The sequence below is a fragment of the Zingiber officinale genome, chromosome 2A, assembly GCF_018446385.1.
Source record: "Zingiber officinale cultivar Zhangliang chromosome 2A, Zo_v1.1, whole genome shotgun sequence".
Lineage (NCBI taxonomy): Eukaryota > Viridiplantae > Streptophyta > Magnoliopsida > Zingiberales > Zingiberaceae > Zingiber > Zingiber officinale.
The window spans coordinates 140,668,709-140,695,654 of record NC_055988.1 but is presented as its reverse complement, the minus strand read 5'-3'; the positions used below and the strand labels follow the sequence as shown (position 1 = coordinate 140,695,654).

At 36.9% G+C, this 26,946-nt stretch overlaps 1 protein-coding gene across 1 annotated transcript; it reads left to right on the top strand.

The window, feature by feature from the left end:
• The first annotated feature begins 24,622 nt into the window (after nucleotides 1-24,622).
• Nucleotides 24,623-25,848, top strand: LOC122042447 (AT-hook motif nuclear-localized protein 20-like). The gene has a single exon (XM_042602576.1). The coding sequence runs from the start codon at nucleotides 25,093-25,095 to the stop codon at nucleotides 25,618-25,620; it is 528 nt and encodes a 175-aa protein (XP_042458510.1). The 5' UTR covers nucleotides 24,623-25,092; the 3' UTR covers nucleotides 25,621-25,848.
• Nucleotides 25,849-26,946: the final 1,098 nt, after the last annotated feature.

Here is a 26,946-nt window from a genome sequence, read left to right as displayed (position 1 = left end):
AGCTAAGTACTTAAGCTAAGATTTTATGAAATTCCTTTTTAAGTTAAGTACTTAAACTAAACTTCTATCAAGAAAATCTTTTTATGTTAAGTTTTTATCAATGCTTTTAAATGGTTATCAAAATCTTTTTAAGAGTCAGTATTTCAAATAGCAATTATTTTCAAAAGCTTAAGTTTAGCTAAAAGCTTTTCAAATTTAGCTAAGTATTTTTTAAAAGCTTTTCAAATTTAGCTAAGTATTTTTTAAAAGCATTTCAAATTTAGCTAAGTATTTTCAAAGTAAAAAAAAAACTTTTCCTTACCTAAAAACTTCTTTACAAACTTAGTTTATGAAATTCTTTAAGGAAAAGGTTTTCTTTTAAAATCTAAATACTTTCTCAAAATTAAGATTAGTTTTCCTACTTAACTTTTGATAAACATTTTTATTTACTTAGCTAAAAAGTTTTACAAGAAAATTGGTCTTCAAAGCTAAGTATTTTATTCCATCCCCTATTAAACTCCCTTCTTTTTAAAACTAAATTCGATCTTTTCTAAAGTTTTCTTTAAAACTAAGGCTAAAGTTCTTTTAACGATTTTTCTTTTATCTTTCTAAAACTAAGTTTTTGCTATTCTTACCTAAGGCATATGATCAACTTTTCTTATACTTTCTTTTGAGCTATTATTTTTGATATATGGCAAAGGGAGAGAGTATAAGAAAATTCAAAGAAAATTCAAAAATTTAAAAAGTCTAAAGAAAATTCTATTAAAGGGGAGCTTTTATTAAGGGAGATTTTTTCACTTAAGCTTCTATTGAAGGGGAGCTTTGCACTAAAATTATGCTAATGCTGTTATTTGTCATGCTTGCACTGTTATTAAAAGTTTTTTATAGCATTTCTTTATTATTTATGTCTTTTTACTTAACTTTGAATTTTAGTTGCCATAATAAAAAAGGGGGAGATTGTTAGTGTGGGAAGCATTCGACGATCGAACCCAGTCTTGATAATGGAAAAGGCTTCAAGGTTAAGGTTAATTGTTATATGATATATGTGAATGAGTTTGTAGGAAAGTCCTAACTACGGTTAGGCAGGTGGAAAACCCTAGGAGGTGGTAACCCTAGGTGGAGGAAAATCCTAAGGGGGAGTAACCTTGGGTCCTAGGGGGTGGTAACCCTAGGTGGTGGAAAATGTAAAATACCGAAAATAGGCGAGTATTGGTAAGAGAATTTTTTGGAATTTTTGAAAATTTTCTGGGAATTTTTCGGAGATCGTATGGATGAGTTTACGGGGATAAAACTGGGCCCCGGGAAAACATGTTTAAGGTACCCCATTTAAGTGAGGAAAAGTTATTTTTCTTTTCCTTTTTATTTGCTTTTTCTTTTACTCTTATTTCTTTCCTCCTCCGTGCGTGCCCTAATCCTTGACGCCGTCTCCTCCTAGCCGGCGCCGCACTTCCCCTTCTCCTCCATTTCTCTCTTCCTCCGCCGGTTCTCCCATTCCTCTTCCTCTCCTGGCCGACGCCATTTGAGCCCTAGACATCTTCTCGGTCGCGGCTTCTCCACTCGACGGCGTCGCCAACCGCAGTGCCGCCTGCCTCCTCCAGCAGCTGTGCCCTAGATTTTTCTTGCTGCCGGCCGAGACTTCTTCCTGCACGATCCAGCGTAGCGACGCCAAGCGATTTCCGGCCGCCTCCTCTGTGCTCGTGCCTTTGCTAGTCACCGGCGCCTGTTGCCCCTCGCTGTGGAGACTACCACAGCCAACGCCGATCACCGACCACAGGAGCTCCAGCGCCGCACCGTGCCCTAGCTTCCTCTCCTCTGCCGCCCCTCTTCTTGTTCTCTGCACTGTGCGCCGCCACCCTGGTTGACTCGGTTGCCCTAGATCGCTGGAAAACCAGAAGCTGGAGAAGATGACAACAAGCGCCAGTAATTTGACAGTGGGATTAAAGGTGAGAGTTTAGGATTTGGTTTTTGATTTTTGTGCTTGTTTCGTGTACTGCTGTGAGCAGCACTGTGTGGGATGGAATTGTTGTGCTAATTGAGAATGGTGGTCTCTGGTTGTAGAATCTTGGTCACCAGCAGCGGCTACTCCTTTCGGCGACACTATCCCTAGTTGCGGATCAACAGCGGCTGTGAATTGAGGTATAGTGTAGTAAATTTTGATACATAATTAATTAGGGTTATGTATTGAATTAGGGATAATTGAATTTGGAGTGGATTGCTAATTTAGGGATATGGATTTGGTGGATAGCAGCCGTTGGAGTTCATATGAGTGGAATATATGGATCAGGACTGATTCTTGGAGGTAATTTGATCATGGTAATTCCGGCCTTGGATCAGTGGTGGTTTATCCCTATTTGGGTAAGTTACTATGATTGATTATGCTCATGGCAAGTCCTAATTCGAATGTATTAGTTAGAATCGATTGAGGAGTTAAATGATCCAATTAGGGTTTATAATTGGATCTGGATTTTCGTTAGCTTCTCGAGGATTTGATTTAGCTAATTTATTTATATGTAATTAGCTAAATCTGGATACTATGTGTCACAGGACTTTGACGCGAGACGAGCATCTCGACGTTGGATTTGATTGGATTGGACCTGCTATTTGGAGGCGGGTACCTCTTGACTTATCTTTTATGATATTGTCATTGGATATGCATAGTATTTTATAACTACATGCAATGAACATGTTTACCGTTGGTATGTCACTGTTTGATATCCTTAGCATGTTAGGTTTGTCACCTGTGATGTATCCGTGCTTATATCTCGTGATTTGTTGCCATGATTATCTTGTTACCATGAGTATCTTTGTTTCTAGAGTGACATACCATGCTTACTGAGGTTAGGACTAGGATTTGGATTGTTGTTTCTGGCCTATATATCTAGATTATCTGATACTTAGGTTTTTGTGCCATATCAGATTTGTGTACCTCTATTTGTATATCATATATCATTCGGGTGTTTAGACCCTGATTCTTTGATCTGTGTATATTGTTGGTACATATGCTATGGAAGAGGGATATGATTTGGGTCTAGGTTGTTATACCTTAGAGGATTTGTATACCCTAGATCCGTGGATTTGGCTTACTGATACTGTGGTACCCATATTATGTATATATGGATTTTTCTATGCTGATCAGGATATTCCATACTTATTATGTTCAGGACATAGGTTTTTGATATTCTATCTGACCTGTGTACTTTAGATTTTGGTATGTGACCATCACTTTTACAGTACCCATTTTGTATATATGGATATGGTTATGTTGATCAGTTTTTGCTATACATAGTGACATGCATCATGATTGCATGCTGTGCGATTGTCGGCTCCACTATGGTTGAGCCCATCACCAATTACATGTACTGCACACACCCCCACTCATGGTTTAGTGGTATATCAGGCAGGTGTGTGGCGGTTCTGCTGTTTGGCTCCGTTGGTCTGAGGACTCAGTGTGGTAGCCGTGATCGTTCACTCTGTTTGGCTCACGGCATTTAGTGTAGCGATGTAGTGGCCGTGACGGTGGACTCTGTTTAGCTCCGTTGGTCGGTGACTCGGCGTGGTAGCCGGAGATTTCCTCCCGTCATCGTTTGGAGATGAGAGCATTGAGCTCCCCATTTATGATTTGGGGTCACAGGACAGGAGTACTCCGACAGCATCCCGTCCACTCGGTCACTCATCAGGAGTAGTGACGACAGAGTGCACGGTTGTCACAGCCCTACCCACTCGGTCTCACCATTTGTGTGTGTGAGCTGACTGACTGGCGTCAGGGGTGACCAGGACGCATCATTAGCATCATATGCATTGATGCATTTATATTCTTATGATTTTGTTTGCTGCATTTGGTTGTTGCATTTTGGTTGGATGCATACTTTTGACCTGCATACAGGATTATTGACACTTTCGGTTTGACGACCCTTTTGTCTGGATAGGAGTTCCTGGTGAGTACAGCTTCCTCAGTTACCTTTTAGTTTTGCATATTCCCTATATATGATTAGGAAGCTGTATTCCATGTTTGTTGCTGTTAGATATATCTTACTACTCATGTCCATTGGTATTCGCTGAGTTGTTGAACTCACCCCCGTTGATACTATCTTTTTCAGGTACCAGGTTGGTTTTGGTGTCGCTTGGAGTATCCTGTCTGCTGGTCCCCACGTCACATCAGAAGACTTATCGGTTTCACGTATGTTTTGTTTGTTTTATGTATCAGTTTGTTTAGCTTTGTACTCTGGTTTTATTTTTGGAGAGTTGATGTTGTTATGTGGTGTTTTGTATTTGTTATTGGTTGTGTAAGTCTAGCCGGCTAGCAGTTATGTGTTTTGGTTTTGGTACAGCCGAGTAGGCTGCTTTATTTTTAACTGCGTGGTTGTTTGTTTTCTTTTATTCGCATGTGGCTAAGGTATATAGTGCTTGTAGAAAAGTTTCAGATTGTCCGCCGTACAGGGGAGATGCTGCCGAAATTTCTTCGGACAGAGACTCCTCTGGGGCGTGACAATTTAGTGGTATCAGAGCCAAGTTATACGATACTTGCTATGTGTTCTGGATTTTCGAGATTTGTCTGATATCAATTTATTTGGTATCAGAGATCGACTTACGTGTCTTATTTTTCCGGTGTTTCGGATTTTGTGTTTTGGTCTTCTCGATGTGACTTTTTGGATTTTGGGACCTGGCAGCAGCAGGACATCTCCAAGCTATAGGAGGTATGTTGGTATACTGTTATCCTTCTATTTAGTTAGAGTATGCATTGTTGACTGTGAGAGTTATGACACTTTGTATCTGGTATCTGTCTGATGTTGTAGCCATATTACATGTGAGGGATTACAGTTTCTGGTGATTTATTATATCATACACCAGTAGTATTTAGCTTCTGTTATTACTAGTTGTTTAGCAGATTGAGGCACATACCAGCCTTTGCTTTTATTAGCTGGGTAGTGGATAGAATCTATATCATTATGTTGACCTAGCCAGTAGTATAACATGTTATCTTAGTTAATTTCATCCGTAGATAATTGATTTATTCTTGTTAGATTGGTCAGTAGAAGATAGATTGATGTATGTTAACTTAGGTAGTCGTGATCGATTTACCTTAGATGCTTGTAGAGGCTTTATTTATTCTTGATTGGTTAGTAGATGACCGATTAGTTTTGTTGACCCGAACAGTAGGGGATTGACCTACTTTATTTCTAGATGTTTGAATCTTGAGTTATTCGTGGTTAGTTGGATATCTTGAGCACATCGAGTATCTAACTTATCCTGACGTGGGAAAGGATTGGATTAGCCATATACTATTGATGATTTGGTCAGTCGATAGAGGATCGAAGTATCCTATTCCATGGGTACTGTAATTTTAGACTGTTTGTACCTAATTGGATAACTTCGAAGATGGCATAGGGTTGGTGTGATTGATTGGGTCAGATATGCTGATTCTGCATATCTATGATGGGTACATATGATTGTTATAAGTTGAAGGAGTTCTATGATGGATAGTTCAATTGTGGATAGTGTGGGTATTCCCATCTAGATATGGTTATTGTAGGTTCCTTGTGGATTATAGCTTCTTAGTTAGCTGTACGTGTCTGATTGACATATCTGGGGTATCTTGTTGATTTTTTTTGTGATTTGTGAATGCACCTGGGTTTTAGTATGCCTTATTGGAAGTATACGTTGATTATACTCTTGGCATGTGTGTATATATGTCAGGTGAGTGTTGTTTGAGGTGTATTGTCGATTATACCTATATTGATATGTGCACACGGGTTCGGTATGCATTGTTGGAGGTATCACGGTGATTTATACCTATGATGTGAGTATTTTTGGTGTGTACTAATCGGAGGATTATGTCGATCATACATATGTTGTGTGTGCACGTGTGTCAGATGTATGATTGGTAGCATCATGATGATTCTACCTATGTTAAATGTAGAATATTAAATGTCTACATTATGATATTGGTCGTTTTACCCTGTCAACTTATTCTCCCATTAGTGGGTGACCGACCCACTAGGAGGATGATAGGGTTGACTATGGATTTGATTTGCTTACTGGGTGGTTATACCCTAGGCTAACCACAGTGATCTGTGGTAGAGAGATCTCGTGCAGTCTCTAGCTAGATAGTTAGGTGCCTTGGACACTTATGTATTGTTGGTGGTGGAGCGTTGCTCCCACACATGTTATGGATTGTCTGTGGTGGAGCGTTACTCCCACCTATTGCAGATTGCTTATAGCGGAGCATTGCTCCCATATCTATTGCAGATACATTTTCGGATTATTTGTGGTGGAGCGTTGCTCCCACATATGGAGGATTTCTGGTGGTAGAGCGTTGCTCCCACATTTGTGGTATTTCGTGTGATGGAGCGTTGCTCTCACACTAGAGGATCTTTTCCTTGGTGATTTATGTTATTAGTGGGTGACCAGATCTGTTTATTGTTGAGGATCTTATGGTTAGGAATGTCTATGATACAAACATGATGTGTCTTGGTTTTACCATTAGAGCTTACGGAACCCTAGATGTTGTCATGGACTCGATGATTTGGGTATCCCTAGAATGTTTGGATCGGTTTCCATTGTCGTTGTTGACGATATTGTGATTTATTACGGATCTGAGGTGAGTCAAGTACACCACCTTCGCATAGTTCTAGAGATGTTTCGACGAGAACATCTATATGTGAAGATCAGTAGTGTGTATTTTGGTTTTTCTTCTGTGAGATATTTGAGACACACGGTCACCAGTAGGAGTATACCGTGGTTACACAGGAGATAGAGGATGTTACTGTTGGGAGTAGACGGAGTCTATAGAAGAGGCTCGCAACTTTCTTTGTTTGGCTGATATTTCCAGAGATGCGTTGAGGATTTCTCACGGATTGTTATGCTATTGACACACTTGACCAGGAAAAGCGTGAAGTTTACGTGGTTCGAGGACTACAATACCAGCTTCTAGGAGCTAAAGCGGAGACCAGTGTCGGCTCCGATTTTGGTTTTTTCCTTTTGGAGAGAACGGATTCGTGATTTATACCGACGCATCTCTACAGGATTTGGCGCTGTTTTGATGCAGCACGACACGGTAGTCTTCTATGTTTTCGACAGTTGTAGGAGCATGAGTAGAACTACCAGTATATGACTTGTGGCTGACCGTCATTATTTTGTGCCTTGAAGATTTGGCAGCCTTATCTATACGGTGTTACATTTGAGATTCTCACGGACCATAAGAGTCTCAAATATTTGTTCACTTGGAAAGGAATCTAATCTCCGACAGAGGGGATGGATGGAGTTCCTGAAGGATTTTGATTGTACCATTAGCTATCACCCAGAGAGAGAGCTAATGTGGTTGCCGATGCACTTAGCCGAAAGTATAGAGGGACTGTAGCTTACCACCGAGTTGTGGTCACAGACTTGATTCAGGGTTTCTCCGAGTTAGACCTTGAGGAGCAGGGACAGACAGAATAGAGTATTCTTGTTACCATAATTGCTCAGTCGTTGATCAGGACGAGGATCCAAGAGACCCAGGTTGGTGATCAGCATTTGCAATTTATTAGCAGCCAGATAGCTCCGGGCAGCAGACCGAGTTCACACGAGACGAGGAGAGTATTATATACTCCCGAGGCAGATTGTGCGTACCTCAGTCTCATCCGGTCTTACAGGGGCTACTTCAGGAGACTCATTACTTTCGATTTGCGATCCACCCGGGCGATACTCGTATGTACCGAGATTGGAGGTGTTTCTATTGGTGGAACGACATGAAGGAAGACATCGCGGATTTTGTAGCTAGATGTCTTGTCTGTCAGCAGGTGAAGGCCGAGCATTAGAGATCTGCCGGCTTACTTTAGCCGATTTCTATTCCTGAGTGGAAATGAGAATAGATTATTATGGACTTTGTGGTGAGTTTGCCGAGGCCATGATGCGATTTGGGTAATCGTTGATTGATTAATCAAATTCACGCACTTCTTAATGATCCGGAAAACTGATTCCTTGGATCGATTGACAAATCTGTATTGCCGAGAGGTCATCAGATTTCATGGTGTTCCTTTGAGTATTATTTCGGATAGAGACCCCGTTTCACGTTGTGATTGTGACAGAGTCTGCAGCAGGCCTTGGGCACGCAGCTCTGTTTTAGTACAACTTTCCATCCGCAGACAGATGGACAGTTAGAGCGGACTATTCAGACTCTAGAGGACTTATTGAGGTCTTGTGTATTGGATTTTGGAGGCAGTTGGGAGGACCATTTGCCATGGGTAGAGTTCGTCTACAACAACGGTTTGCATTCGGCTATCCAAATGCCACCGTTTGAAGCGTTGTATGGTAGGCCTTGTCGGACACCCATCCTTTAGGATGAGGTTGGGGAGGCCCAGTTATTGGGACTTCATCGAGCTCAGCGTGAGGCAGAGTTGATCCGTGCTACTAGACCGGAAAGAGCGTCAGTTGCGGAACAAGACTATCCGGCTGGTTGATGTCGGATGACAGCATCATATAGACGAGGAGGCAACTTGGGAGCTCGAGGATATTATGCGAGCACGATACCCCATCTTTTCACTTGAGGTGTGTGATATTATTTACCGTTCAGCATTTTATACTCTTTACCTGTTGTTAGTATTTGCTGATGGTAGATAACGAAATTTGGGGATCAAATTTTTATTAGTGGGGGAGAATGTAAAATACCGAAAATAGGCGAGTATTGGTAAGAGAATTTTTCAGAATTTTTGAAAATTTTCTGGGAATTTTTCGGAGATCGTATGGATGAGTTTACGGGGATAAAACTGGGCCCCGGGAAAACATGTTTAAGGTACCCCATTTAAGTGAGGAAAAGTTATTTTTCTTTTCCTTTTTATTTGCTTTTTCTTTTACTCTTATTTCTTTCCTCCTCCGTGCGTGCCCTAATCCTTGACGCCGTCTCCTCCTAGCCGGCGCCGCACTTCCCCTTCTCCTCCATTTCTCTCTTCCTCCGCTGGTTCTCCCATTCCTCTTCCTCTCCTGGCCGACGCCGTTTGAGCCCTAGCCATCTTCTCGGTCGCGGCTTCTCCACTCGACGGCGTCGCCAACCGCAGTGCCGCCTGCCTCCTCCAGCAGCTGTGCCCTAGATTTTTCTTGCTGCCGGCCGAGACTTCTTCCTGCACGATCCAGCGTAGCGACGCCAAGCGATTTCCGGCCGCCTCCTCTGTGCTCGTGCCTTTGCTAGTCACCGGCGCCTGTTGCCCCTCGCTGTGGAGACTACCATAGCCGACGCCGATCACCGACCACAGGAGCTCCAGCGCCGCACCGTGCCCTAGCTTCCTCTCCTCTGCCGCCCCTCTTCTTGTTCTCTGCACTGTGCGCCGCCACCCTGGTTGACTCGGTTGCCCTAGATCGCTGGAAAACCAGAAGCTGGAGAAGATGACAACAAGCGCCAGTAATTTGACAGTGGGATTGAAGGTGAGAGTTTAGGATTTGGTTTTTCATTTTTGTGCTTGTTTCGTGTACTGGAGAAGATGACAACAAGCGCCAGTAATTTGACAGTGGGATTGAAGGTGAGAGTTTAGGATTTGGTTTTTCATTTTTGTGCTTGTTTCGTGTACTGCTGTGAGCAGCACTGTGTGGGATGGAATTGTTGTGCTAATTGAGAATGGTGGTCTCTGGTTGTAGAATCTTGGTCACCAGCAGCGGCTACTCCTTTCGGCGACACTATCCCTAGTTGCGGATCAACAGCGGCTGTGAATTGAGGTATAGTGTAGTAAATTTTGATACATAATTAATTAGGGTTATGTATTGAATTAGGGATAATTGAATTTGGAGTGGATTGCTAATTTAGGGATATGGATTTGGTGGACAGCAGCCGTTGAAGTTCATATGAGTGGAATATATGGATCAGGACTGATTCTTGGAGGTAATTTGATCATGGTAATTCCGGCCTTGGATCAGTGGTGGTTTATCCCAATTTGGGTAAGTTACTATGATTGATTATGCTCATGGCAAGTCCTAATTCGAATGTATTAGTTAGAATCGATTGAGGAGTTAAATGATCCAATTAGGGTTTATAATTGGATTTGGATTTTCGTTAGCTTCTCGAGGATTTGATTTACCTAATTTATTTATATGTAATTAGCTAAATCTGGATACTATGTGTCACAGGACTTTGACGCGAGTCGAGCATCTCGACGTTGGATTTGATTGGATTGGACCTGCTATTTGGAGGCGGGTACCTCTTGACTTATCTTTTATAATATTGTCATTGGATATGCATAGTATTTTATAACTACATGCAATGAACATGTTTGCCGTTGGTATGTCACTGTTTGATATCTTTAGCATGTTAGGTTTGTCACCTGTGATGTATCCGTGCTTATATCTCGTGATTTGTTGCCATGATTATCTTGTTACCATGAGTATCTTTGTTTCTAGAGTGACATACCATGCTTACTGAGGTTAGGACTAGGATTTGGATTGTTGTTTCTGGCCTATATATCTAGATTATCTGATACTTAGGTTTTTGTGTCATATCAGATTTGTGTACCTCTATTTGTATATCATATATGATTCGGGTGTTTAGACCCTGATTCTTTGATCTGTGTATATTGTTGGTACATATGCTATGGAAGAGGGATATGATTTGGGTCTAGGTTGTTATACCTTAGAGGATTTGTATACCCTAGATCCGTGGATTTGTCTTCTCGATCTTGTGGTACCCATATTATGTATATATGGATTTTTCTATGCCGATCGGATATTCCATACTTATTATGTTCGGGACATAGGTTTTGATATTCTATCTGACCTGTACTTTAGATTTTGTATGTGACCATCACTTAGTACCCATTTTGTATATATGGATATGGTTATGTTGATCATTTTTGCTATGCATAGTGACATGCATCATGATTGCATCTTTGTGCGATTATCGGCTCCACTATGGTTGAGCCCATCGCCGATTACTGCACACACCCCACTCATGGTTTAGTGGTATATCGTGGTGTGTGGCGGTTCTGCTGTTTGCTCCGTTGGTCCGAGGACTCGGCGTGGTAGCCGTGATCGATTCCGCTTCTGTTTAGCTCCGGCATTTAGTGTAGCGATGTAGTAGCCGTGAGCGGTGGACTCTGTTTGGCTCCGTTGGTCGGTGACTCAGCGTGGCCGGCAGAGATTTCCTCCCGTCATCTGTCTTGGGAGATGAGAGCATTGAGCTCCCCATTTATGATTTGGGGTCACGGGACGGGAGTACTCGACAACATCCGTCCACTCGGTCACTCATCGGGAGTAGTGACGATAGAGTTGTCACAGCCCTACCCACCCGGTCTCACCATTTGTGTGTGTGAGCTGACTAGGGGTTACCAGGGCGCATCATTAGCATCATATGCATTGATGCATTTATATTCTTATGATTTTGTTTCTTGCATTTGGTTGTTGCATTTTGGTTGGATGCATACTTTAGACCTGCATACAGGATTATTGACACTTCGGTTTGACGACCCTTTTATCCGGATAGGAGTTCTGGTGAGTCAGCTTCCTCGATTACCTTTCGTTTGCATATTCCTATATATGTTTAGGAAGCTGTATTCCATGTTTGTTGCTGTTAGATATATCTTACTACTCATGTCCATTGGTATTCGCTGAGTTGTTGAACTCACCCCCGTTGATACTATCTTTTTCAGGTACCAGGTTGGTTTTGGTGTCGCTTGGAGTATCCTGTCTGCTGGTCCCCACGTCACATCAGAAGACTTATCGGTTTCACGTATGTTTTATTTGTTTTATGTATCAGTTTGTTTAGCTCTGTACTCTGGTTTTATTTTTGGAGAGTTGATGTTGTTATGTGGTGTTTTGTATTTGTTATTGGTTGTGTAAGTCTAGCCGGCTAGCAGTTATGTGTTTTGGTTTTGGTACAGCCGAGTAGGCTGCTTTATTTTTTAACTGCGTGGTTGTGTCAGCCAGAGGCTGAATTTGATATTAACTGCGTGGTGTTTGTTTTCTTTTATTGTTATTATTCCAGCCGCATGTGGCTGAGGTATATAGTGCTTGTAGAAAAGTTTCAGATTGTCCGCCGTACAGGAGAGATGCTGCCGAAATTTCTTCGGACAGAGACTCCTCTGGGGCGTGACAGAAAAACCCTAGGGGGTGGTAGGCAGAAAGTCCAATCGGTCTGAAGGACCGGACTGACAGCAGGTATGCTCTCATGAGTGGAGTAGGTGAGAACGCGTTCCCCATGAAGGGAATAGTAGGCATCGGTTCGACCGAGGGTTTCTAGTCAAAAATATGAAGTCAGAACCGGACAATCCGATTATTGTAATACATTTATTTTTATGTCATTATTATGTGCTAAATTTGTTTTGAGGGATATGTTGTTGTTTTGTGGACTAACATATTTTGCAAGGACAAAAAAGTAAAGTTTACCTCGGGTGAATAGTACCCGAGGTGCCCTCTATGGAGCTTGGAGGCGCCTTGGGTGCAATGCTAAGAAGTTCGCATAGCAAGGATGGAGGCACCCTCATGGAGGCTTGAGGCGCCTCGGACAGCCTTGAAGACGCCCTCAAGGAGTATGGAGGCGCCTTCAAGAGGATCAGCGATGACTTTTTCAGAGCTCAAGGAGGTTGAAGGCGCCGGCCTCAATGGGCTTTATAAGGAGGTCTCGACCAACACTTTGATTTAACAATTTCCAAGCGATCTTTCAACTATTTACTGCTAACGAGACGTTCCGGTTGAGCCATTTCAAGATCCTGACGACCCGAAGCTGTGAATTTCAAATTCCCGTTGTTGGTATAATTTCTGTTTAATTTAATTGTAATATTCTTGTAAACATTTGCACTATTATAGTTGTTTCCTAAAGTAAACGCTCAACGAGTGTGGGCCTTGGAGTAGGAGTCGCCCAAGGCTTTGAACCACGTAAAAATACTTGGTCTTTTTGTGTGTGCTTTATTAGTTATTCTGCTGTGTTACTCGAACATTTTCGAATACGAAAAGTGAAATCCACGAGCACTATTCACCCCCCTCTCTAGCGCGTCTCGATCCAACACCATTATCTTCTATTTTTGGTTGAGAGAGTCATCAGTGACTATTAATATATCCTATCGACTATTGTCTCTCATTCGTGATTGAGAGGGTCGTCAGTAATCATGATACATATGACTGCCCACGAGACATTCGTGGTAACGAGTTCGTGTGCAGTCCATAGCTAGATAACTATGTATATACCCTGTCTGTCCACAAGATCATTCATGGTAAAGAGTTCATCCACAAAAAGTGACTATTTACTTCCCTGACTGCCCATGGGACCATCCATGGTAGAACATACTCTTGTAGTTAGTGCTTGTTATTTTCATACTCTGACTGCCTACGAGACCATCCTTGGTAGAGAGTTCTCCTATAGTCAGTGCTTGTTATATGCTTGCTATATGTAGGTCATGGATTTATTCATATAGGTGGTACATTGTAGGTACTCCTGATTTATTGGTTAGACCTAGTTGAGCAGATTAGTGGGTGTTATGTTATTGATTATGCTATTGGTTAGTAGATTATTATTTTGGTGCTCCTACCTTTAAAGTAAGTATTTTATCTAAGACTGCATTCCATTGATCTCCCTATTTATAATATCATGTACTATCTTATTATGCCCATTAAGTATTTTATACTTACTACCCCATGCTTTCCCTTTATTTCTAGGTTAGTAAGTAGAAGATGTGTCGTGTCGCCCAGAAGGCCTAGTTGCCAGTCCCACATCACACTCAAGATCATGTTTACCATTATGTCTTGTTGTTTGTATTTACACTTTGTTTCATTCGTGGATTTTAGCCTTGTGGTGTCTTTTTATTTGGACTTGTACTTGTTATGTAAGTTGTATCGATATGCAGTCATTTGATTTTTATATGGTTGTGAGGGGATTGTGTAAATCTCTCTTTTTGAATGGTGGTTATGTTTGTTATCTTCTGCTATATATTTATCCCTAATATGTGGACTTATGTCATATCGTATCAAATATTGTCACAAGGGGTACCGTCCATTCTGTCGGACAAGTACACCTCCGGGGTGTGGCAATTTACATAATAGAACAATTAAGATTCTTTAAGAATATAGAATGTTTATCAAGTGTTGAAAACATAATTTCTCAAAAAAAAAAATGTTCAAGTAGAATTTTTGCAACATAATTTTTAAAGTATTTTTGAATAAATTTTCAATTTTCAACTGTTCCAAACAAGTTTCTCAAGAACAGGTTAACTTTTGAAATTGATTTGAAATAAGTGCAAAATTTTTAATAAAATAGATAGATTTTTCAAATCAAAATTTTCAAACAATTTTTTCAAGTATAGTTTGAAATAAATTTTTAAGGATTCAAATAAATTTTCAAGTAATGTTTTGAAACAAGTTTTTGATAACAAACACTTTTTTCAAATAGAAAGTGCAATTTTTTGGAAGAAATTTTTCAGGCAGATATTTTACATGTAAGATATTTTCTACAATATAAATTTATAAATAATTTGTCTAAACGAATTTTTGAAAACACCATTTGTCAAACACTTTTGGAAGCATATTTTTCAACTAATTTTTGAAAACAGATACATTTTTTCAAATGAGTTTTGAACACTTTTCGAAATATTTTTTTTAAACAATACTTTTCAAACAAAATTTGTTAAACAATTTTGGCAATTATAAATTTCACTAATTTTTCAAGTAATAAAAAATTATCAAGTATTTTATAAAATATTTTTCAAAATAAGTAATTTTTAAAGCAATATTTTCCAAGCAAATACTAGTATTTTCCCCTTAAGTTGACACTCCCTCTTAAGTTGGTATTCCTCCTTAAGTTACTCTTATTAGTACAAGGAACTCTACCTAAATATCGAAGGAACTTATTATTGGGAATACTTATTTTCAGAAAAATGATATTGTTTGAAAACTATACGTTATTATACTGAATCCATCATGAATTAATTTAGTTTAATATCATTTTTGGCCTAAGTTGATTAAGTCTAAGTAGTTTAAGTTTTAATTAGATTTAACATTAATTAAAGTTAAATTATAAATTAAGTTAAATTAGGATTAGCTAAGTTGAAGTTAGTATTAATATAAAGTTAATCATGTTGCAAGTTTGATTAAGTTAAAATGTTATTAAGGTTTTTAATTAAAGATAGGTTAAATTGAGATAAACGTTTAATTCATTTAAATTAATATTAAATTAAGTTTTCATTAAATTTTAAAGTAAGTAAATTTAGTTTAAAGTGAGTTAGAGTAATGTTAAGGTTTTAATTAAGGTTAAATTAAATTAAGATATTAATTAAAGTTAAATTAAATTAATTTAATCTAAATTCATAATTCATGTTAGATTATTAATTAAAGTTTAAATTATGTTTTAATTAAATTGAGATGAATTTAGCTTAACTTTTTAATTATAGTTTATTAAATTCAATATTTTGCTAACATTATTTTCAAATTGAATTTTTTAAAATTAGATTAAGGTTTAATTTTTTAATTAAAGTTAAATTAAATTTGTTAAAGTTTAAATTATTAATTAAAGTTAAATTTTAACTAAAATTTTAATTTTCCATTAATTATTTTTTATTTGTTTTTATTTATTTTTGAAATAATTTATAAAAGAAGAATAATTTTTAAAATATTTTATTTTTTAAAAAAAGGATTTTAAAAATACTTTTAAATTTTTTTAAAAGAATTTTTAAAATTATTTTTAAAATTATTTTTTAAATGATTTTTAAAATTTATTTTTAAAATAGTTTCTAAAAGGATTTTTAAAAGAATTTAAAAAATGGTTCTTGAAAGATTTTTACAATAATTTTTAAAAATATTTTTAAAATAAATTTTTAAATAATTTTTTAAAATAATTTTAAAAGAAATTTTTAAAAGGATTTTAAAAATAATTTTTAAAAGATTTTTCAAAATTTTTTAATATTAATGTTTTCAATTTAATTTAATCCTTATTTAATTTAATTTTTTAATTTACCTTAATCATTTCACCGGGTCTAATTGTTCAACCAAATTATTCCTATAGTTTTGAAAGATGAGTTCTACTAAAATTTAGTTTGAAAATAATTTGATCTTATGTTAAATTCAGGTTTAAGCATTAGTTAATTAAATGTATATTTCAAAAATCGGATTCTAGGTTGTCTAGATAAATCCTTTTTAAAAAATTAGATATTTAATTTTTCTATTGATAAACCTTAGTCTAACTAGTTTAGGATATGACGAGATAGCTTCAGTTAGTTTCATTTTGCTAAGTAGATCAAGTAGAGTACGCCTTACCCTACTTAACTGCCTAGACTAAGTTTTCTTAATGTATTATCATTTCTCTTTACCCTAGTACTTTGTTGAACAAGATCCAAAGTATACTTTTAATCTAGTCCTAACTACTCAAACTGGTAAGCTATGTTTTTGAGGTGTCAATAAACTTAGAGTCTCCTCCTACACCATAGATTTTGTCTTGTTAAGTTTAATTAAACTTAATTAAGGTTTAATTAATAGAGATCCGCTACCTTAGCGACCCCTTAGTGTCAACCCCACGGATATGGAGGGAGACTCATGTAGGTACACAGACCATAGGCGCATGGCGGGGCTAAACCCCAGGTCGTCAATTCCTGAGAATCGACTCTTGGCCATTGCACCAGAGATACCATGTGCCCATCGTCTGCGCTATGCCCTGGGGGCAATTAAGGTTTAATTAATGTTTCAATTAATTGTAGTTTAAGTTCAATTTAAATTTTTAATTTTGAAATAATTGAGTTAGTTAAATTATCTTTCTTTAAAAATGTGTATTTAAAATTTAAATTTTCTTTTAATTTTGAATTTGTTAAATTATTTTTTAAAAAAATATTATCTTTAATATTTAACTTTTTATTAATTTTTCATTTTGAATTTATTAAGTTGTTTGAATTATCTTTGTTTAAAATATTATTTTTAATATTTAAGTTTTTATTAATTTTTAATTTTGAATTTGTTAAATTGTACATTATTTTTGTTTAAAAGTTTATCTGTAATGTTTAAATTTTAATTAATTTTTAATTTTAAATTTATAAGATTTGGTTTTGATTTTATCCTTATATTTATTTTTTTTATCATTTATGTTTATATTATTAATCAAATTTATTAGATTATTTTTATTTAATATGTTATCCTTAATATTTAAATTTTTATTAATTAAATTATCTTGATTTAGGATAGAAACTTTTAGATTAACGTTATCTAAATTATCAAATATTTTATTAAGATATTTATTAATTTTATCTATAACTATTTTATCATTTTAAAGTTTTAAATTCAAATTTATCTTAATATTTGAATTATTAATTATTTATAAATTTTTAAGATTTTTATCAAACAATTTATTTAAATTTGAATTTGTTGAATTAATTAAATCTAAATTTTGAGAATTAATTTAATTTTCATAATTAATAATTTCATTTTCTGAATTATCAATTAAATTTTATGATTTATTAATTGAAAATTTTAAATTATTAATTGATTTATCTAATTTTGAATTTAATGAATTAATTACATTTGAATTTTTAATAATTAATTTAATTTAAATTTTCTAATTCAATTAATTTTTTATTAATTAGATTTTCAGATTTATTTAACTTATTTATATTTGAATTTTTAATTAAGTTTGATTTATTCGAATTTACTAAATCATCTCGACCAAGTTATTACAAGAAGAAATTCTTCTATCATGCACCATACTAGGGGTATTTTTATAATTATAGAAGTCATTTAAATTGCTACTAATAGAGATAGTTTGGTAAATATTGCTAACCTTAAGTGCATATCCTAATTCAGTAGACTTTTCTATTGGTTCAGATTTGAGTATAAATCCGTCTTCGATTTGATCTTCCAACTTTGACAAATTCTCATAAAGCTCGTTTCACAAGGTCCAAAGCTCATGGACATTTTTTACTTTCCCTATCTTGTATGCAACTTTGTTAGATAATAATTTTAATATCAAATTTATTATCTTCTTATTTGCCTCCGAATTTTGGATAAATCTTTTCAATGTTATGTCGCAAGTCGCCCATCATTACAAAGCTTTCCATATGTTGTTTTCGGATTCCAAAGTAGTCCACTTCGTACGATGGAGGTTCGTGGATGCTTCACCCGAACATCTCTTTGCACATCATTTCTCTTGCACAATAGAATTTCAACAAGATATTCCAAGACTAGATCTTGAGGTAAGTAGAGAGGGAGAATAAACGTAAAAAATTATATATATATATATATATATATATATATATATATATATATATATATATTCAAAAAAGAAACCCCCTGCTCAATTGGTAATTTCATTAATTTAAAGTGGTCTAGCTCTAATACCACTTGTAGGATCGTAAAGATGCTTGGGTCAGGGGGATGAATAGCGTTTGTCACTTTTTCAGAAATCACGAGAATACTCAGCGAAAAAGAGAAGAAAAAAAAACAAAACAAGTGCAACCCAAGTAGTTTTACTTAATTCGGAGCCTTCGACGACTCCTACTCCAAGACTCACACTCACTGAGTGCTTTCGTTGAGAAATTACTATAATCATGAATTATAGATACAAAAATTAAGTACAAACTGTAGGAAATAAAAGTATACCGATAATACAAAAATGGAAGACTCGAGCGTATCTTGTCGGAGCTGTTTTTCAGTATCCTGGAGATCTTTTTGGAGCAGGACGCAAGTATGAAAGTCATAGGAATTGGTGTTTTGAAGTTGCTAGTCGAAGCTACTTATATAGGCTATTCGGGCGCCTAGAGCTCCTCTTCGGGCTCTTGGAGTGTGCTGACGTGACTGCACCTCATCGAAAGTTTATCCCACAAACTTTATCCACATCCGGACACTCGGACAAGTCCGAGCGCTCAAACCGTGACGTGTGCTAGCCAAACAGTGATTGTCACCTCATTTAGTCACCTCTTGTGACATCCACCTTGTCTGAGCGCTTAGAACAACTCCAGGCACTTGGACATCCGAGTGCTTGGACAAGGTCTGGGTGCTTGGACAGCCTATTTCCAGCTTTTTTTCTTGCATCAAAGTGTCAGTAAAAATACCTTGTAATATAGAGTTAGGACAGTATAAAATAAATAAAATAATTATTAATTAGATCCTATTTTTCTAAGACCAGGATCTAGTCATGGTTTCAACTTAGACTCCCAAAATGACTCTAAGCTAGACCGGCGCCTATTGCCCCTAACTAGGACTGGCCCTCACTAGAACTCTCTTCTCCAGTCCTTACCTCACTTACCATTGCAAACCTACATAACTCTTCGTCCCATCAGGTCTTCCTACTATATGCCCCATTTAGACTTTAGCAGTTGTTAGGTCCTACAAATCCAACTGGACTTCCTGCCAAATATTAGGTCGTTCATTGACCTATTTGGACTTCGTACCAACTATCAGTTCATCTAGACCTAACTGGGGCTTCAGTCTAGTGTCAGGTCCCTATCTTTCAGTTCTGTATACTTGGTAAAAAGGTTAGATAAACAACACATCTAACTTTAACCTATTTGTCATCCATTAAAAACTGATTATTAGTGCAACCTCCATCAATAAATTTTTTGACCCATAAAGATAATGACTTAAGGGGTTGTTCATGAAAGTAATCCAAAATCTTATGAGGGCGCCATTGGTTATCATAGATCCTAATTGGTTTGTCTTGATTCACCATCACAAAATAGGGGATAACAGTTAGAGGATGGTGGGATATCATGACAGATATCTCCTTGAGAAACTAGTCACTTTAGTAAGGCTACCTTAAAAGTAAGAGTCATGTTTAGGTAAGCATACCGGTATAATTCCAAAAGTCTATATCAGTATCTTGAGATAGACCACCTACATGAGTATAAATATTGAGGCGAGAGAGTGAATAGTATTTAGGGTATCAACAGTCATCATGGTGAAATTCAAATCCTAAAATTGTTCCTCAAGATCGAATTTTTCCTAAGTCTCGTGTTTTTTCTCGATTCGTTTTCTTTCTCTTTCAATTCTTGTATTTTCAATTGTCTAGATAACTTGCTTTATGATTTGACTGGTACTTGATTTTATAGTCCCTGTAGGATCCATAATATTTTATTACTTGATAACAACCGTGCACTTGCTATTTTTGCCCATTACTATCTTCTATCTCAAAGTAATTATTATTGGGACTAATGCGAGCTAGAGGGGAGGAGAGGTGAAAATGTCCTTTCACATTGAGTAGATTGCATAGCAGAAACTGAAAATACAATTGACAACACAATGTAAACACTATCAGTTTACTTTGTTTACAACCTCCTAAGATTGCTACATCCAAGGCCTAGTCTTAGCAAATTACCACCACTAAATCCTCTCTTTCTTTGATAACTTTCAAAGATGGAGAAGTCTCTTTCAACCTATTTCTTACAAATAATACAACAAATAAGAAATTGAAATATTAATACAGATGAAAGTAAAACAAGTTTACTAATGAAAAATTTACTTTGGATGCTTTCTTGTTTATTTAGATTGCCTCTTGATGGTAGAAAATGTAATAGCACTTTGTCTCCAAATCCTCAAGAGCTAGCATCTTCAAACTTCCACAAAATTCTCTTTTATAGGGTTGTTGTTGGGCTGATTTCTGTTTATTAGTCGACTATCTTACCTATCAATCTTCTACTCCGTTATATCCAACCCTTGCACCTACAAAATGGCTCTTTCCAACTCATTTTGATCACTATCAGTCGGCTGCTAAACCTTGTCAATTGATTGATAGGCAACCTGTCAAATTTTCAATCAATTTTTTGAATCTTCTATTCGATGTTACAATGTCATCAGTTGATTGCTTAAACTCATGAATTGACTGATAGACAACCGGATGAGTTTTTAATCGATTGCTAAACCTTCTGTTCATTTCTATAGTGTCAGTAATCGACTAATCAAACTCATTACTAGCATTGATACCGTAGAGAAAAACACTATAGTAGAAATCTTAAACCCGATATTATAGTAAACCTTGCCACTATAGTAACCCTAATTATTATGGTAACCCTAGTTACTATAACAAGCCCTAAAAAACTCAAATGCTAAATTTAGGATATAGAGTCCATCGATCGATCGATATACCCTATCAATTGACTAAGACTCCTGTTTTAGCCTTAAGGCTGAATTCTTGTCTTGTTTGATATCCAATTGATCTTAACCTACTAGAACTTTCTTTGCAAGATATCGGATCAACTTTGACCTATTCGGACATCTCATTGCCTAGCATTCGGTTAATATTAATTTACCAGAGACTTTTTATTGCCTAGCATCTAGTCAATCTTGATCTACTAGGACTTCTCATCTCATGCTAAGTATCCTATCATTCCTACCCCACTTGGACTTTGCTTCTTATGTCAACTTCCCATTGGGCATCCAACTACCAAGTGTCCAGTCAACTATAACTCACTTAGATATTTCACTTGCCAACTCTCTGGTATACTTCTTACCACCAAGTGTCCAATCCATCATGGTCCACTTGGACTTTCCACTTGTCAACTCCCTATTAGACTTTTGACTGCCAAATATTCAATTAACCATGACTTATTTGGACTTTCCACTTGTTAACTCCCTGTTGGACTTCCTAATCAAATGTTCGATCAACCTCTTGGACTTTCCCTATCATCAAGTATCCTGTCAACTTTGACTTATTTGATGTCTCACTTAATCAACTAATATATTGATCAAATATTAAAACTCAACTTGAGTCAACTCAAGTTTGATCAACCTAGTTAATCTTGACCAAAGATCGATTGCAACAACTATTATCTCTCTCGATTACTTCAATGAGCTAAAATGGATAGAAGATAACTAACCTACAAACCATTAGAATATAACTAACCCTCTAACCTCCTCCACTTCAATTACTAATCCTCTTACAAATAGGAGCATTATTGGAGTGCTCTAACCGCCACATGCTTAGCTGAGTTGGTAAGTGGCAGGTCGATTACCACAAAAAGTCTTGGGGTCGAATCTCAAGCTAGGTTTGCGGGGCGTAAATCCCTGCAACCCGTGTAAACTCATCCCACTTGCCACTTGCCTTCTCAGTCATCGTGATTTATCTCCTCCATGTTGATCCTGGGACAAGCTAATAAGGACGCTGGAGGTGAACATATTCATTTTTTGCCATATTATTGGAGTCCTCTATCATGCCATCACTACATAACTCGAAATTGCCACTGTACTGTCAAAGCCCTATATGATTTACCTCATTTCCAATGAGACAATCAAGGAGGGGCCCCTGAGTGGTCGTTATCACTTCTTGCTGCATTACATAACTCAAAATTGCTTTCATAATCTATTATGCTTAACAATTTATGCATGCACCATTTAAGCAATGCTCGAAAAGTATTGTAAATGAATTCTACGCTACCTCTAATGTATTCTTCTAGAGGCTCTCCTCTTATATCATATCACCGAGAGCTACACACATATAGTGGTGTGCACTTGGCTGATTTTGAAGATAAACATTAATTCTATTATTGAGTTTGTTATATTTCTTAATTATAAGAAATATAGTCTTCCGATACTCTAAAATCCAACTTACACCAATATTGAAGCTAAATACAAAACTATTAACAATTTTACATTTGGGCTCCATTTGGTTTGATAGGGGTGATAGGATTATCATTATGTTTTCAAAAAGTTATTAATATGTCGTTTGACAGGGTTGATTAGGGGTAGGATTAGGGTTGATTAAGAGTGGGATTCATAATCCCTACTCTCAATCCTATCCTAATCAATCCAATTCTAATTCTATCACCCTTCTCAAACAGAGCCTTGAAGTCATTTGGTTAGAATCTCTTCTCTTAGAGCTACGTACACCTATCAATCACTAATGTGTCTAAAATTTGGTGCAAAAGTATTGGAACAATACACCTTACTACAAGTTCAATCTTTTATGTTTGCATAAAACATATGAAGATTTTTTTTTTTTAACTTCTTTAAAGAACATGTAACAAATTGGAAATTGCATATCTCTTATATCCCTATACATGGTCAAATTGTTGATATCTTCACTAGGATTTTAACAAGGAAACAATTTGGTCTAACTTATCGTTCATCACCTTGTGCTAAGTTTAATCAGGAATTACATTTAAAATTTCTCTCGATCAATTATAATAGGCGGTGGCTTATACTTATACAATATATTTATTGTATGTCATATTTGTGAAAAATTCAACACCTTATTTGATGTACCCATCTTGTATAAAACAACACAGGGCAATTATAATACAACAACTAAAGTTAGTTCTTTCTCTTCTCCTCCTCCTCCTCCTCCTCCTCCTCCTCCTCCTCCTCCTTTCTATTTTTTTTTATTGTTTATTGTCGACACTAACTATATGTCATCCATCAAATAATAGTGGAATGAGTGGATTCCATGACAATCTTTTAAAGTGAATTATGGCGTGAATCATTGCGAAATTATTTTTTGTTATTTCATCATGCAAAATCATTTTTAAATTATGACATTGATTTTGTAAAATCATTTGCCAATATTTTTAAATCCAATTAGGCAAAAATAAAAAGGCCCCCATTTTTCTTCCATATCATTAAAATGACATTCTACTTTGATTTTTTTTTTTTTTAAATTAAAAGGATGTTCTACTTCATCATCAATCTGAGTCAATTATCCAATTATCCTCTAGTATCTTATCATCATTCTCATCTATATTTACCATCTAATTCCTGAACTAGGGACACATGGTAGCAGAAATAAAATTATAACTGCTATATAAATTTTAACAATTATGATTTCGTAGCTACTATAATTTAATTAGTAGATGAATAGAGTTAAATATATGTTGTAGTAATTACAAAACTGTAACATCTATAATGTGAATATTTTTGAACATGTTAAATATACATTCTAACAATTATAAAATCATGGTTGCTACTTATTGTAACAACTATGATTTTATAATTGTTATAGTGAGCCTCAATTCAAAATTTAGATGACAAAATATAGATAGGAGATAATAATAAAAATATTTTATTGAAAACTAGTTTAATAATTATATATGAGTTATTGATGGGATAAAATATTTTTGATAAAAAAATTAAATGAAGACATCCTTTGATGATTCATAAGGATTTTTTTTTTTTTAAACTTTTGGCCAAACTAATTTAATTATCTAATCCAATAATATTTAAATATGTTGGTAAAAAATCGATTCACTCATCTTCAACATCTTCACTAGTTCATTCATGAGCCAACACGGTAGAGGAACCGATAACATTTACAGTGCCTTGAGAAAGAGGTCAGCTTGACTGTAGAAAGAAAAGAAAGTTTTGAAAGGGCCATGCATACATAGTGGTTGATATGATGATATGGATGGATTATCACTGTCACACCTTCCCCTTCCAGGCTACCCTCGGGAACCCGGCCACCTAATCTACGAATAAACAAACCCTAATCTATACATCTTGACCCTGCAAAGATGCTCAGGAATAGACTATTTCAAAAGGACTGTTAACCTTTGGCTTTGTGTCTATGATTATGATCTCAGCTTCCACGTACGCCTCATGCCTCATGGCGATGGCAAAGAGCCCAGACAATGCACCTCCCTCGCAAGAGGAGCATATTCCTCTCCAATCACCAATAGCATTGACACACTGGTTTACCTTCTCTCCTTCTCAACATGCATAGTGATGGCCATGCCATTGAAGTGCCCACAGATTTATTTATTTATTTATTCCCACTTGTCTTGTTATTCCTCCTTCCTCCGGTGTAGACTTCAGAAAGCAAAGGACAAAACACCTCCCTTTCTAAATTATTAACATCTTCTTTTCCTCCATGATCACATCTTCCAAACTTATTTCTTCCTCCATCTCCATGAAGAAGTAATAAGTTATAGTTAGTAACTAATCAAGAGGAGAAAGAGAGAGAGATAATTGATAAACAAGCTGGCTAATCCATGGTGGGCGGGTCAACTGAGCCTTCCGAGGCCGGGAGAACTAGCTGTGGCGTCCTCGGCGGCAGCCAGGCGTCCCAGGAAGGTCGACGATGGAGACACGGACGACGACGAGGTGCTTCCTTCCAAGGAGTCTGATGAGGTCGACGCCGATCTCAGAGAGGGCGCGGTGGAGGCCGGGCCCCGTCGCCCCCGTGGCCGCCCTCCGGGGTCCAAGAACAAGCCCAAGCCGCCGATTTTCATCACCCGAGACAGCCCCAACGCGCTCCGCAGCCACGTGATGGAGGTCGCCCCCGGCGCCGATGTGGCGGAGTGCATCGCCCAGTTCGCGCGCCGCCGCCAGTGCGGCATCAGCGTCCTCAGCGGCGCCGGAGCCGTCGCCAACGTCACCCTCCGCCAGCCCTCCGCCCCCGGAGCTGCCGTCGTCTCCCTGCAGGGCCGCTTTGAGATCCTGTCGCTCGCCGGCACGTTCCTGCCCGGGCCGGCCCCGCTGGGCTCCACCGGGCTCATCGTGTACCTGGCCGGCGGGCAGGGGCAGGTCGTCGGGGGCAGCGTCGTGGGCGCGCTCGTCGCCGTATCTCCCGTCATGGTGATCGCGGCCACGTTCTCCAACGCCACCTACGAGAGGTTGCCACTGGACGATGAGGACGACGGCCCCGCCAACAGCGGCAGCGCCGGCCCTTTGCCCACTGCCGGCGGCGGAGGATTGCCCCCAGATCCATCTCTCTTGAGCATGTACACCTTGCCTCCGTATTTAAACGGCCACGACGCCCTAGCATGGCCTCATCCGCGGCCTCCATCATTCTAGCCCTAGCCGCCGGCCCTGTCTGTATAATTTCAAGGTAATAAAAAAAAAAACACAAACTAAATTAAGAAGTCCGGCGAACTTCAGCTTGTCTCTATATTTGTTTAGATTTGGTGAGAATCTGTGCAAGATCTTTAGGTTAAAAATTTATATTATTAGGGCAAAACAATCAATGGCGTTGTAGTACATAAAATATTAGTAATCAGGCATTTAAAGTTGTGGTTTGCTCAACTCAAGCACATTAATTTTCTGTTGATTAAACTATAAATATGTAAAAGAAAAACAAGAAAAAAAAGTTGACAATATAATTATCATCAATAGTTTGATGCCAGTTGGCTTAAACAATAAGCTACTCTCCTTGGTGTATGTTCCTATGCGTTTTGGTTGGTCATTTCCCCTAGCCATAAGAACTTAACTAGCTAGAGGCTAGGGTTGGATTATTATCTATTTGCTAGCTGCATGATTGCCTCTCCATATTATAATATATATACTTTATTATAATTCATTTTCATTGTTCTACAAGGTGTTTGATGTAGCAGGTATCCTCCTAACTAATAGGCACTTTAAGTGCTTGATAGTAAAATTATCCTTCTTTTGTTGAAAGAATATCATAACATGTTATAATTTTAGCTTAATATTTTAATATGTTGAGATGTATTTTATTTAGTGAACCATCATTCTAGTTCCCTTTGCATAGGTTTTAATATTTCAATATTAAAAAGATTATTCTATAGGCAGCTATCTTTCTTTCTATTGTTTGATGGACTAAGGATCTAATTTAAATTTAACTGCATAGATTAATGATTTTGTATACCCCACTAATTGTAAAAGTTTAAGAAAAAGAGCCAAACTAAATCCGAATTGTTAAGACAATTACATAAGTGATTCTTATTATTAGTGTATATTTTAAGAAGTTTGAATAAGTAAGAATAGAAATTATGAAAATTTTAATCTTTTTTTTTGGTTTGTTAAAGGGGATTAAAACTTAAACAAGATACATTTCAAAATACCAAATCATACAATATCAAAAAAATATTTTTTTCATTTAATTTGTTTCAAATAAAATACTTCAATAAACATATTTATCCTCTCACAAATTAGATAGATAAATATATACATAGTGAATCAAAAAATACACAAAAAGAAATTGATTGTATCTATATGCAACTACTTTCATGTATGTATGAATGATTTAATTAATTAATAAAGTATTGAAAATTTTACTGTTAATATAATTTATTGTGCATCGAATGATCATTTGTCATTTCTTTATTATTATAATCACTAGCACACCATGAAAGTACAAGCTTTTCACTATGCGTTATTATT